This window comes from Oncorhynchus tshawytscha, linkage group LG30 (genome assembly GCF_018296145.1).
Source record: "Oncorhynchus tshawytscha isolate Ot180627B linkage group LG30, Otsh_v2.0, whole genome shotgun sequence".
Classification (NCBI taxonomy): Eukaryota; Metazoa; Chordata; class Actinopteri; order Salmoniformes; family Salmonidae; genus Oncorhynchus; species Oncorhynchus tshawytscha.
Genome location: NC_056458.1, coordinates 11682065 through 11697135, shown reverse-complemented (window position 1 = coordinate 11697135; position 15071 = coordinate 11682065). Strand labels below are relative to the sequence as shown.

The 15071-nt window shown below is 41.7% G+C and overlaps 1 protein-coding gene across 5 annotated transcripts in view; it reads right to left on the bottom strand.

The window, feature by feature from the left end:
* Positions 1 to 12919, bottom strand: part of LOC112251485 (roundabout homolog 2-like) — a 113394-nt gene extending 100475 nt beyond the window's left edge. For 3 of the 5 annotated variants that reach the window (XM_042309498.1, XM_042309500.1, XM_042309501.1), the window contains exons 1-2: positions 12321 to 12919; positions 3553 to 3879 (exon numbers count right to left, since the gene is read on the bottom strand). In XM_042309498.1, coding sequence (XP_042165432.1) covers positions 3553 to 3879; positions 12321 to 12375 — 382 coding nt within the window. In that variant the 5' untranslated portion in view covers positions 12376 to 12919. The remainder of the gene's footprint in view (positions 1 to 3552; positions 3880 to 12320) is intronic. The other 2 variants (XM_042309497.1, XM_042309499.1) reach the window with 1 other exon arrangement.
* Positions 12920 to 15071: the final 2152 nt, after the last annotated feature.

Below are 15071 nucleotides of genomic sequence, written 5' to 3'. Positions count from 1 at the left end.
TCTCAATTAAATAGTACTATTTCATCTATGTTCCCATTAACCAACAAGAATGCATGAGAGCCCCAGGAGGGATCGCTTCGAGCAGTTTCACACCCAGAGACATAACTCTCTGATTAGCATCTCAATTAGAGCTTCCTCACTATGTGCAACTCAGAGAAGGGAGAGTGTGTATTTAACTTAAGTACAATTGATGTCTAATGGGACTCGTGTAATGGCATTTAGAGTTAAGGCCAGGGCTATGATTCAGAGACTTGAAAAAGGGTGTCAAAAACAATATCAGAACTGGGAAAAGGCTGGGCAAAGGTAAAGTCTGTCGTTTTTGCTGTCTCTAACACAATTGCATGAAATGCCAAACACTCTGAGAGGTAAAGGTGCCTGGAAGAACCTTTAGTGCTGCCACACCGGCGGAACCTTTCCAGTTGAAAAAGGTTCCCCGAGTAACCCCTCTGAAAAGGGTCTTCAATGAACCCCTATTGTAAAGGTTCAAATTGGAACCTTTTTGTGATGGGCGTAGTTCAAATTGGAGGTGCGGCCTAACAGGTTAGAGGTGTGGCTTTCACATACTGTAGTTATTTTTAGTCAGAAATGTCATTTCTGTTCATGTTACGTTTGTTCCTTGAATATTTATGCATATTACATATTCTAATATAATATGAATAACATTGCTGATTACGCACAGTAATAAAGTGGTAACTATTCTAACTTTGGGATTTGCATTGGCATCTGAGGAACTCATACACCTATGTTAGCCTCACTGAAACTACAAAACTGTCCGTGTTCAACCTTAATATGTGACGACAATACAACAAAACCTATTAACAGGAAGGGCATTTACTCTAACGGGTGGCCAAAAAATGTATATCTTAAAGCCACGCCCCTCCTAAGCCACGCCTCCACTTCAGTGTTCCTCCAGGAACCCATTGCAACATTGAACCATTAAAGGTTCTTCCAAGAACCCCTCAACTAACCGAAGGTGCAAATTTGAACCATTGACTAGCAATAGTTCATTGATGAACTCTAGGGGTTCGTTGAGGATCTCCAGGGTTCCTATTCTCCTACAGCACACTAATCCAAAATGATTTCAAATATGTTCTATATGTGAATTCATCCACAATATATCATCTATATATTTTTTTTAAACAACAATAAAAATGGCAAGCCAGCACATCCCCCTCCTACTCACACACACTTCCCTTCCACCACACACTCTTCCCTCCCACCACACACTTCACACTCTCACACACAGCTGTCTAGTTGGAGAACCGATGTGTGTGTCTCAGATATCCTGCGGCTCTTCACCCATAATCCTTTCCCAGGACAGCAGGGCAGTATTGATTACAAACCAGGCAGAGGAAACAGCAGGAGGAGGAGGAGAAGAGTACAGGGGAATAAAGGATAGAAGGAGAAAAGTGAGTGATATGGGAAGGGAGTTGGGAAGGAGAGGGTTGGGAAGGAGGAGAGGGGTGGGGGAGAGAGGAGATGAGGTGCATAAGGAGACACAGAGCTCTCAGGTTTCGTCTTCATCCAGCAGCTGTTGGGTTTGAGTGAGAGGGTTGTCTCCCGGGCTCATGCCAAACACAAATCCACCAGCGTCAAAAATGGACCATACCTCTATAACTCTGCTCCACCACTGACCCCAGGGCCAGTGCCGTTTCTAGGCATAAGCAACATAAGTGGCTGCTTAGGGCCCCGTGGCCACTAGGGGGCCCCAACCCCCAATATGCTTTTCAGGGGGTCAGTCGGGGTCTCAACTTGCTGTTAGTTAGGATAGTAGAATAGACAATGTATCATTTCGATATTTGGTTGTGCATCAGCAGTTTTCCTTTTGTTATGTCAGTCACTGACAGTCACTCAATTGTCCCATATCAGCTAACATTTTATAGATGACTAGGTAAGTTAGTCTAGCCAGCGATCTAAACCTTGTAGTAATCATGGCTGAATTACTGACCGAGCACCCAAGGCCTAGAGGCCCTGACCTCCAGGGGCCCCCATTGTATTTGTTCGTCACTCACTCAGATATCATATGAACATGGCATAAGTCATGGCAAAATGTGTAGAATTGCAGGAAATTTGTTTTAAAACTGCTAAATGTTTTCTCCATTCCTTGGCAAATCTCTCTTAGGGCCCCCAAAAAGCTAGAAACGGTCCTGCCCAGGGCACAGACAGCAAGACAGATGCCTGATGACAGATTTAAGGGAGGATAAAATGGAGGGAAACCCCCCCCCCTCACCTCTCCTCTCACCCCAGGGAGGAAAGTGTACACCACACTGAAGTCATCAGGTCATACTTTCCCTTAAGACCCCCACTTAAAAACACACTGCAAACCCCCCAGTCTATAATGTATGTGAATGTAAATATGTATGTAGATATGGTTGTAGCACAAATCTATAATAATTACATACCATTCATAATTTCAAATATTTCCATTGATTCTCAGGCGTTTGCTGTGAGTGATCAGAATGTGTGTGCTGTGTGGTATGTTAATGTCGAGGAATCAGTTCAGTTTAACACATAATGGCGATGTGAATAGCCCAGAGCTCTTGTTTCCTACACAGGGAAAGTGTTGGCAAGGCGCAGGAAAGAACGGAGGAAGGAGAGAATAACTTGGGTGAAATCCTGCTCTCACTGCCTGGAGCGATGTTCAGCTGTACCCACGCATCGCTCACAAAGGTCACTCAAACAGGTCTTTTTAACTATGTACACACACAAACACACACACACACACACACACACACGAATGGAGGATTGCACACACATGCACGGTGCACACAAGAACACACACAAAGAGGAATACAGAAGATGGAAGGCACACAAACATGCGCCCACAAGGATCAGTCAAATAGGTCAGGTCAAGTTACACAGATGATGACAGCCACACATTTTACATGTGGGCTCAGTCCCCATCCCTCACACAGATGTATGCTCCTTCCGTATAACACCCTAACCTCTATCCCCTACATACATATAGTCACCTCCAAAGCACTGAAAAAAATTCAACACATCATTTAACATCAACCCCTCCCACCTCAGAGACCACATTAACTTCCCAGCGAGGGGCAGAGGAAGTACACGACGTCAAATGCAAATAAAATAACAATCTAGAGACTTCAACAATTTATCATGATTTTTTAATTCAGTCTCTTAGGACCCCAGTAATGGCCATCAATAAATCAAAATGCTGTCACACTCTTAAGACCTATAGGGACCACTATATAGAGAGCCTATAGGTCTAGAAACACATGCACGCGCAAACGTATGAATACACACACACACACACACACACACACGCATTTCATTATTCAACACAGCATTATTCTCTGCAATTATTCTCTATAATTATGCTTCTACATAACTTGAAGTTATGACCGTAATATTGCCACCCATAAAACATGTAAATGTGTTACTAATATCATTTTTATGGTCATATCTTTGAGTTTGCAATAACAGCATCATTAACACATACACAAAGGCAACACAGCTAGGCCAATGGGGCCTATCTCTCCAACTTCATGGCACTCATCCATAAAATAGATAGTTGTGGGTCGGACTTACATGCTACTTCTAATGATGCGTTTCTGCTCACTGCCTCCCCCAGGTAGTTACGGGCCACACACACGTAGCTGCCGTCGTCTGGCTTGCTGCGTCGGCCGTGGACGATACGTAGGAAGAAGAGGGAGCCGCTGGGCAGCAGCATGCGGTGCGAACGGGGGTTGTCCCGGTCTGTCTCCACACGCTCCCCGTCCTTGTACCACTCCACCGTGGGGGCAGGACGCCCCTCCGCCTTGCAGTTGAGGGTGGCTGGCTCCCCCTTGGACACAATGAGGTCAGAAGGGTGCTCCACTATCCGGGGAGGGGAGTCATCCTGACGAAGACGAGATCCTGAGAGGAGAGTAGAGGAGAAAAAATTATTTGCTACACATACGACCACATAAGATAATATGTTCAGTAATACCACCTGACAATATCGATAAGGCTGGATTGATGATTGTCTGAGAAAAAAGCCTATAAATGAGAGCCAGGCCCTGACAGGGAGCATGCACACCATGTTACCACAAAACACAAGCCTGAATATCCACACTGACAGACAGGAGCCAGGGAGTGATTATCGCTAATTAGCTTTTTAATTGACACACTCTGTCAAAGGCTCTGTTCCTCTTAGATGCCGCTGGGTGGTGAGTGGGTAAAGGTTTTTTGTGACGTTTTTTATTGTTTTGGTGTTCGGTAGGGGTTTTTCGGCTATTTCGAGCACACACATATTTTACTTGAGGCAAGTCGAAGTTTGGTAGCTGAAGTCTACACCCTTGCGTTCGGTGATTGGTCAACAGTACTACTCCAAGGAGAGGGAACTATGGACGGGATACTTCAATGAAGTGTTTGTTGTTATTCAACTAGTTTTCATTAACATTTTTTCACTTGACAAATACTGCACCAAACATTTTAGTAGGATGTAAAATTGCACGACCAAGACCTCTGCAAAAATGTCAAAAGGATTTCCAGATTTCTTGATTTATCTTAGATTCCTTCAGACTATTTTGAGGAAGTGCATACTGGCTATGTTGTTGCTACGGCATCTCAAGAGGGACAAACAGTAATATTGTCGCTTTTATATCATTTCTCAAGCGACAGTCTTTTAAGGGAGCATGCGAGGCACATACGTCCACTTCGCCTAGCCGAGTTCTGCTAGGAGCAAACCGAAACTAATATGCAAGCGCTTTTATAGTGTTGATTGTGAGTAGAGGTCGACCGATTAATTGGAATTAGGGCCGATTTCAAGTTTTCATAACAATCGGTAATCGGCATTTTTGGACACCGATCATGGCCGATTACATTGCACTCCACGAGGAGACTGCGTGGCAGGCTGACTACCTGTTACGCGAGTGCAGCAAGGAGCCAAGGTAAGTTGCTAGCTAGCATTAAACTTATCTTATAAAACACAATCAATCTTAACATAATCACTCGTTAACTACACATGGTTGATGATATTACTAGTTTATCTAGCTTGTCCTGCGTTGCATATAATCAATGTGGTGCCTGTTAATTTATCATCAAATCACAGCCTATTTTGCCAAATGGGTGATGATTTAACAAGGACATTCGCGAAAAAAGCACTGTCATTGCACCAATGTGTACCTAACCATAAACATCAATGCCTTTCTTAAAATCAATATACAAGTATATATTTTTAAACCTGCATATTTAGTTAATATTGCCTGCTAACATAAATGTCTTTTAACTAGGGAAATTGTCTCACTTCTCTTGCGTTCTGGGCAAGCAGAGTCAGGGTATATGTAGCAGTATGGGCTGCCTGGCTCGTTGCGAACTGTGTGAAGACCATTTCTTCCTAACAAACTCAGTAATTAATTTGCCAGAATTATACATAATTATGACATAACATTGAAGATTATGCAATGTAACAGCAATATTAGACTTAGGGATGCCGCCCATGAGGGGCAGCAGGGTAGCCTAGTGGTTAGCGCATTGGACTAGTAACCGGAAGGTTGCAAGCTCAAATCCCTGAGCTGACAAGGTACACATCTGTCGTTCTGCCCCTGAACAGGCAGTTAACCCACTGTTCCTAGGCCGTCATTGAAAATAAGAATTTGTTCTTAACTGACCTGCCTAGTTAAACAAAGGTCAATTTAAATTAGATAAAATATGGAACAGTTCCGTATTTCACTGAAAGAATAAATGTTTTGTTTTCGAAATGATCGTTTCCGGATTTGACCATATTAAGGACCTTGTATTTCTGTGTGTTATTATATTATAATTAAGTCTATGATTTGATATTTGATAGAGCAGTCTGACTGAGCAGTGGTAGGCAGCAGCAGGCTCCTAAGCATTCATTCAAACAGCCCTTTCCTGCATTTGCCAGCAGCTCTTCACTGTGCTTCAACCATTGCTCTGTTTATGACTTCAAGCCTATCAACTCCCGAGATTAGTGCATATAAGAACATCCAATAGTCAAAGGTATATGAAATACAAATGAAATAGAGAGAAATAGTCCTATAATTCCTATAATAACTACAACCTAAAACTTCTTACCTGGGAATATTGAAGACTCATGATAAAAGGAACCACCAGCTTTCATATGTTCTCATGTTCTGAGCAAGGAACTGAAACGTTAGCTTTTTTACATGGTAAATATTGTACTTTAACCTTCTTCTCCAACACTAGTTTTTACATTATTTAAACCAAATTGAACATGTTTCATTATTTATTTGAGTCTAAATTGATTTTATTGATGTATTATATTATAATAAAAGTAAAAGTAAAAGTGTTTATTGTTCATTCAGTATATAATTATAATTGTCATTATTACAAATATATATAAAAATCTGCCGATTAATTGGTATCGGCTTTTTTTGGTCCTCCAATAATCGGTATCGGTATTGGCCGACCTCTAATTATGAGTAACTGTGAGTAACTGTGGAAACAATTGTGAACGTCGGTCTCTAATTCTAATTGAGTCTTCAAGTAGGCACATGTGTGTCTGTTAGGATATATAACAGCATGGACATCTAAATGTACAGTGTATGTGTGTCTTTGTCTCCTGGGTGAATGAGGAGTCTGTTTCTCTGTCCCTCTTCCAGGGTTGGATGTCACCATGAACAAGTCAACAGGAACGCATTCCTCGTGTGGTGTGTCGGTTGGAAGTGGAGGAAAAATGATTGCTCCCATGACTGCCTCCAGCCCTACCCAGTACCCATAACCCTCCTCGTCTCCCCTTGTCTGTGTCGGCGACGCAGTGAGGCAACACCACACGACATGATTCTATCATTACTCTTAAGGAGATAAATGAGATATTACAAACAGTACTCTGTCTCTCTGTGTAAGGATGGGAGTACGTACTTAAGAGGGTAACCTGGGAGCGAGCTATAGCCTTTTGTTGGATGATGAGACTAGCTGAGCCATGACAGAATTATATGTTTTAGTAATAGGTTTAGTTTTCTGCATCTGCCGCTCTTTCAAGTACACACACATCTTTGCTAGTGCTATTTGTATTGGCATCTGGTAAAAATTCACTAAATCAATCCAATTCCACCTTCCTAAATCCAGTTGACTCTTCCCATTCCAATAGATGGATTTTCTAAAGCCTTGTGACTGGCAGGCTCCCTCCGTCGCAAACTGAGTGAAGCTGCCAGCCACTGTTCTCCCTGGGACACCACACTCCATAAGGCCACTCTCAGATGATTCCCAATACCCAGCCTACTCAAGTGTGCCGACTCCCTGCCTGTCTAACTTACTCTCTCTTCCGCTCGCTCCCCCTTCCTCCCCCACACCCACCTCCACCTAGTGTTTAATGGCCCTAATGGGGGCTGGCTGGCTGGATCCATTCAGCTATAACCACAATCATAAAATCACACATAACCAAAGATCTCTGCTCTCAAAAACGCTTCTCGTTTCATTAGTCGTTCAATGAGCTTGTTCGTGGAACTGCCTACGCAATTCATGCACTCAGTTTCACCCAAGTCCTGAGAGCAGTACGGAAACTGAAACAGACTAATGCTGATTAAAACCACCAAGGGCTTACTCTACTGCAGCCTTGCATACTGTACGTATGAGGAGTGGTTTGCTCACTATAACAATGGCTTCCACCGGTGGATTTAGCCCTGAATAAAGATCATCCAACAACCTGAACTTTCTGAGATAACGTTTTCCCCAACAGAGCAGCCATGGTCTTGACAAACTCATTACTCGTTACCTTATCTCCCTCTCTGAGGTAAAACTGTATGCCCAGGCGACAGCAGCACAGTGGCTGTCTGAAAGCAGTAATGCCATAGATACGCTTGACTGGGATTTAGCTGAAATCTGGCGACATAAAAACATATGAAAACACCACTATCTCCTTCTGCACTTTAACTTTGACCATATCAACTGTCACATCCATTTTGGCTGACATCCCTCTCCTACTGTACATAGCTGCTGGCTGGAACATTCATAAAGCGAAGTGTACTGAGAGAACCCAGTCAGCAAGAATGGTTATAGTAATACCATCACCAACCACTGATATTATCAACACACTGCACTAATTTTCACAACTCATAATGTCCTTTGTAGCTACAGTGCAAGTACAATTATACTTTTATAACGTATAAATGTATTTGAATTGCTGACTGGTGAACTGCACTGTGCACTTTCAGTGTTTGCACTTACCCAATGTCCACTTATCAGGAATTGACTGAATATGTGACCTGTTTTATTAAGCTAGGAGTATGTCGCATTTCACTACTTCACAAGAGGCATTTTAATGTGGTTTTGTGGTTTTTTTGGGGCAGAAATGCCTTCTGGAATATGTGAACTTTCATGTGCCTTAATAACAAATGTGTATTCCATCTGTAAATTACGAGCCAAGTTGGTTTAGCCACAGAAAAAGACAGGAACCTTCCCGCTAGCCATGACTGGATGAGATAATGTATGGGCTGGACATGCCGGGAGACGCTTTTGGATTGGTCTGCCTTTGTTAATAACGTGAGCTGCTAAGTATGTGCTGATAATCCTTTCTAGCTCGGGTTTTTGGAAGATATAACATTTGTCATCAAGAACTACAAAGGTTTTGTTACTTTTCTCAACAACATTGATGCCCTGAATTTAGCAGGCGCTATCGACAGATCAGTGTGAACCGGAGTGACTTGACACAACGCTGGCAAACAAGAGGTAGCTACAAACAAAAGTTAAATGGTTCCAGTCTGCCATGAAGCGTTCATACATGTATACGGGTAAGAGTCTAGCTACATTTTCAGATATTATACATTTCTAATTTTGTCAGGAAGACATTTTCATTGCAAGTTAAAGAATACTGTTAGCTAGCCAGCGAACTTTAGCTTGCTGGCTCGCTAGCTCATGTTAAGCGTATGATCTGTGTAGTAGTATTATTCTAATCAGAAAAAACCTATTTGCATTGCCAGCTATAGCCTAACTTTGGCTAGCTAACCTTGAACCTAGTTGGTTAGCTTTAGCTACCTGCAGATTCATACTACTGCTATGACAATCAGTGGTTGGTAACGTCATTGGTAACGTTAGTAGTATACAAGTAAGCATTTCACTGTACTGTTTACACCTTCTGTATCCTGTGCATGTGACAAATAAACTTAGATTGTATTTTATATAGTGTGTGTTTGCCAGAGATGGTAATGTGAAGAACAACATGACCTGCACCAAAGTCAGTTTAGGATATAGGGCCAAGGACTAGATAAAGTGTATTTTTACCTGAAGTTTTTCCTCATTGTATGCTACTACTTTTACCACTTTTAGTCTTGAAATCTTTGGTTGTTTACTACACTACTCACATTGTTTAGCACATGGCCTCACATGTGAATCCTTAACCTCTTGGTGTTAAGGGACAGTATTTTCATTTTTGGAAAAAAAACGTTCCCGTTTTAAACGGGATATTTTGTCAAGAAAAGATGATAGAATATGCATATAATTGACAGCTTTGGATAGAAACCACTCTAACGTTTCCAAAACTGTAAAGATATTGTCTGTGAGTATAACAGAACTGATGTTGCAGGCGAAAGCCTGAGAAAAATCTAATCCGGAAGTGCCCCAGGTTTTGGAAGCGCTGCGTTCCAATGACTCCCTATATGGCTGTGAATGTACCATCAACGAGCTTACGCTTTCTACATATTCCCCAAGGTGTCTACAGCATTGTGACATAGTTTTACGCATTTCTGATGAAGAATAGCCGTATGGGGGCACATTGCGTAAGTGGTCACATGGTGGCTCCGAGAGAGATTCTCGCGTAAAGTACAGAGGTAGCCATTACTCCAATCGGTCCTAGAGAAAAAGGAATTGTCCCGACGGATATATTATTGAATAGATATTAGAAAAACACCTTGAGGATGGATTCTAAACAAGGTTTGCCATGTTTCTGTCGATATTATGGAGCTAATTTGGAATATTTTTTGGCGTTGTGGTGACCGCAATTTCCGGGCGATTTCTCAGCCAAACGTGAAGAACAAACGGAGCTATTTCGCCTACAAAAATAATATTTTGGGAAAAAATTAACTTTGGCTGTCTACCTGGGAGTCTCGTGAGTGAAAACATCCGAAGTTCATCAAAGGTAAACGATTTAATTTGATTGCTTTTCTGATTTCCGTGACAAGTTTGCCTGCTGCTAGCAAGGCATAATGCTATGCTAGGCTATGATAAACTTACACAAATGCTTGTCTAGCGTTGGCTGTAAAGCATATTTTGAAAATCTGAGATGACAGGGTGATTAACAAAAGGCTAAGCTGTGTTCCAATATATTTCACTTGTGATTTTCATGAATAGGAATATTTTCTAGGAAGATTTATGTCCGTTGCGTTATGCTAATTAGTGTCAGATGATGATAACGGGCCCGTTCACAGGCTGCGCGTCACTACAGGTTAAAGAGATGGGTGGTGCTAAAGCTGTGAATGATTTTGAGTGGGTGTAGACAAAGAAGAGCTCTCCATCAGGTGTACCAAAACATTCAAGGGCCATTTTCTCAAAAGAGGGGTTACAAATTTATCATCTTTCAAAGCAGAATTACTTTCCAAATTGTTCCTCAACTGAAGTGTATGATATGCCATTTTCAACTCTGAGTCTCCACTTTTATTCAATGTAAAAAACACAATTTCGAATCAAGATGGTAAGTCAAATATAGACTAATGATTATTGACCCTCTTGGACAATGCGAAAATTCTGCAGTACTACAAGGTTTATTCAAGCCAAACTCTCCAATCCAGGCAGATGATGATAAAGTGTCTTTCTCTGTGACTTGGCGACGTCTCATCATTTTCCTGTTTAATCTCAGGCTTACTTTCATTCACACAGCGCTGCCAAGACCTTGCTCATTTAAGCACTCACAGACAGTCAAACAAATGGTAATTGCCCATGGCCTTGTGCCTAAAATCCTCTACTAACCCCACCATGTCACCCTCTTTCACAGACAACACTAACACACATGCATAGGCAGTACAAAACCTCAAACCCAACTTAACAAAGTTAGAAAGAAAAGAGTGGCAAATCAATGAAGAGAGAGAGAGAGAGAGAGAGAGAGAGAGAGAGAGAGAGAGAGAGAGAGAGAGAGAGAGAGAGAGAGAGAGAGAGAGAGAGAGAGAGAGAGAGAGAGAGAGAGAGAGAGAGAGAGACTTCTAATGGACTGTAGACACTTAACGCACAGTATAACACATGCTTCCCAATTGTAAAGGTATAGGAGTTTTAAAAAAAAGCCATGTAGAATAAGCAATGGGGTTGGCACCAGTGTATATAGAAGTCAACAGCCATTGGGACATCCCCCACGCCTTGGGGCACCAACCTCCTTTTTCACCAAATCAATGTGGACATGATAATCACCAACAGCTGCATGTCCAGTGGGGGACAACACGGTTATGAGTTGTCCTCAAGGGACAGACAGTGCTTACAGTATGTTCTGTGACCAGGGGACACAGTGTCCACATATTACAAACCAAAACAAATCAAAGGACCATAAGATCATTGAGCATAATAGTCTCCATGACAAGTTTTGCTACTTTTCAGACAAAGGATCTAAACTCCACCAGCTGCATATCAGAACCCAAATCATCTGGGCATAACACAAGTCTTCTGATGTTCAGGTTCCACCTGTATATAGCTGCACCAACACAACAGCTTCCTCTTAAGAAGCTGTTAAGAAGCTCTTAAGAAGCTGTTAGAAGGACATCAATGCAGTCTGTGAAATGTGAAAATATTGGGATGACAACTTATTATATATAAAAAAAGATGACAATAAATCGAAAATGGACACCTATTGAATATGTGAGTGACCTATGGGCAATTCATAACCATGCACAGAATGTCATTAAATTATATCTGAATAACTGCTGCATTAAATTATCAGCCAAGGGCAAAGTTAAACCTTTCATATCCTCCCTAATGATATACGTGCATGATATCAATTAGGAAGATTAAATTAATGAACTTTGGAATTAATCAGGAACCCCCAAACCAAGCATATGTATACATGATTAATTATTATGACTGTTCATCAATTTCAACAAATCGATCAAATAGCACAGTGACAATATGTTGCTCGTAAAATACTCAGGTGTGCTGCAAAACCAAGTTGAAAGGAGCAATCCCGGCATGCTGGAACTCATTGAGCGCGCAATGGGAGACCACACGTGCAACCCCTTTCCACCTGTCTTTCCCAACGTTTTGAAATGAGGAATAAACGGAACAACTGATGCAAAATACTGTTGTTACTGCAGGTGGTCTAATCAAACGGGGAGATGGAAAACGAAAAACAGGAAAACGCAATGTTTGTATTAGAAAGTTAATCGTGTAGACCAAATCAAGGTTAAGATATCAGGACTTACCGTTGATTTGGGTGTGCAATAGTCCACAGAAAAAGAAAAACCGTAGTAGACCCATTCTGGCATACTGTAGTAACCGTCCACGTTTTATCTGCACACAGATTTGTCCGATAGCCTTCTTTATCTTGCAGATTGTCCGACTCTCAATACTTTTGGTTCTTTGAACATGAAATATGGACTTTTAATACAGTTTATCGTGAAGTGTACAACGAAATCATTCACGAGACGACTTCATGTTTTCTCTCAAAGAGCGCACCGGATGGGCAGCCTACTTCTCCATACATAATGTTTATAGCTGGGTGTCTCACCAAGCAGACACCAACCGTGCAGAGCAACGATGTGCTCGTCTCATAACATCGCCCCGACCTCCCGGAGCCTATTTCATGCAATGTTCCGTCCAGCTAAAAGTGTCCAAAGCGAAGCAAACACTCAATACAGATTAGAAATAGTCAGAATGACCATGATTTTAAATATCACTTCGAATGAATGCGCGCTGTTATATCTTTACACTGTTGTGAGCCAACAGTGGTGGTTCCAGACCCGAGGTGAATGAATAGCTGCAGTTACAGCTCCCTCCTCGTAGAACTGGGAAACACTGGTACAGCAGTGGGCTATAGGAACGCAGATGCGCAGACTTCCATCAAACCATTGCAAGATGTTGCCCCTATGCGATGATCTGAGGTCAGTTTGGGTTTACATTAAGATCTGAAGATAGACGATAAACTGATCCTAGATCTGAACTGTACACAGCCGACGGGGCAGCTACATACAGAGTGCTGTGGAAACCGCATACAAATTACATAAACACATTAGGCTATCACGATATTTATTTGCAAGATGTGAGTGCAGGAATGTTATTTGGGTTTGGTGTTTAATTAAATGGCTACCTTTGCAATTGGTATGCGTGTGATAGTCAGATTAAGGCAATTAATGGCACTGCTCTGTGCCCGTTATAACATCTGGAGTAGGCCTATATAGGCTAAACATCCATGGACAATAAAGTAGCGTCCCCTATCGACGACATGGCTATCTCATAGATCTCGTCTGGCATAGACAGAATGGGACTGCAAAGTGTTTTGTATATGGCAATTATCTCAGTCAATATCAATGACAAAATGACTGCTAATAACCTATGGCGCATACTGTCTCCTGTCAGCGGTCGATTCCTGCCACATGCATCAAAGGAATACAAATCCTGTGATATATTTTTATTGAACTGCGCATTCAATGTGTTATTTGAGCAAATACTCTTCCCAACAAGCACATTCAATAATGCTTATCTACTGATAATTCCGTTTGCTCGGTGGACTGAATTGAAATTTCCTGTGACTTTTTGGTTAATCCCTTTAGTATAAAGGGAGTCATCATTTAGTGTCAGGAGTCATCCAGGTGGTGGATAAATGTGTATGCCTTTGTCGCTATTGAGGATAAGGTCAATCTGTTATGGTACTGTACTGTAGGTAAAGTGAGGCTGTTCCAGGTAGATGGCTGAGTGCAGAGCACTCACAGCAACCTGTACTCAGGGGTAGAGGTAACATAGTAAACGAAAATATGGGACACTCAAATTAGTATGATAAATTAGTATGATACAGTATGTTTCGTTTGGTATGGTATGTATTCATTTGTGTATGTCCATCATCCGTTTTGTATGATATGTTATGAATTCAATTCGTACAATATGTCACAAATTTGCAATATGTATGATGTGTTACATATTCCAATTTCTTGGTGTGGCTATAACGTTAGTTACGTGGTAGGTGGCTAACGCTAACATCAGCTAGGTTGCTAATGTTAGCTAGGCTAGGGGTTAGGCGGTAAGGTTAGGGTTAAGGTTAGGGTTAAGTTAAAGCGTTAAGGTTAGGAAAGGGGTTAGCTAATATGCTAACTACTGTAATTACAAAGTAGCTAACGAATGGTAAGTAGTTGCTAATTCGCAAAAAAAATATTTTATTCACCCAGCCATCCACTCTGACCAACCAACCTCCTTTTGTTTTTGCCAAACGGAATATATCACACTCATTTTAGTGTCCAGAATGTTTATTTACTATGTTACGCCCAGTCTATGACACCAGCCTGCTCACAGGTAAGTGCTGTCATGAAGTGGAAAGAAACCATACCGTGATTGCTTCTGATGGGAGAGAGTGACCCTCTTCCCCTCACACTTTCCTTTCTCTACCTCTGACACGCACATCTGTGGACTTGTCCTTTTAGAAGATGCCTCCACATCTCCACTGCCATTATTGGCACTCTATCTGAAAGACACTTTGACAGAAACAAAACATTGATCAAAGTTTCATAAATGGAATGTTCTGAGGCGCATACTCACACCTCAAAAAAGGCTATAACACTAGTTCCATTGAGTAACAATGAATATAGTTGTTGTTCGCCAAATAAGAGTTCATACAGCCCTTGGAAATGGAATGTTCTCTCACTCAATAATACATAACAATGGTTCATGAACATCTCAATGAAATCGGCGCAGGCACTCACTCACTCACTCACTCACTCACTCACTCACTCACTCACTCACTCACTCACTCACTCACGTTGTTCATGATTTTGTCAAAGGGTTATAGGCCTATAGGTTACCATGTCTCACGGCCAGTGGAAGTGATAGGTAGCCTAGACCCAGGAGGAACATATGATTTCTTATAGGTGCAGGTGAATAAAGGTGCAAAGTCATCATTGACGACTTAATTTATGTGAGGAGAAAAAAACGACCAATCTTTACGAGAAAAAACAATTTGGCTCAGT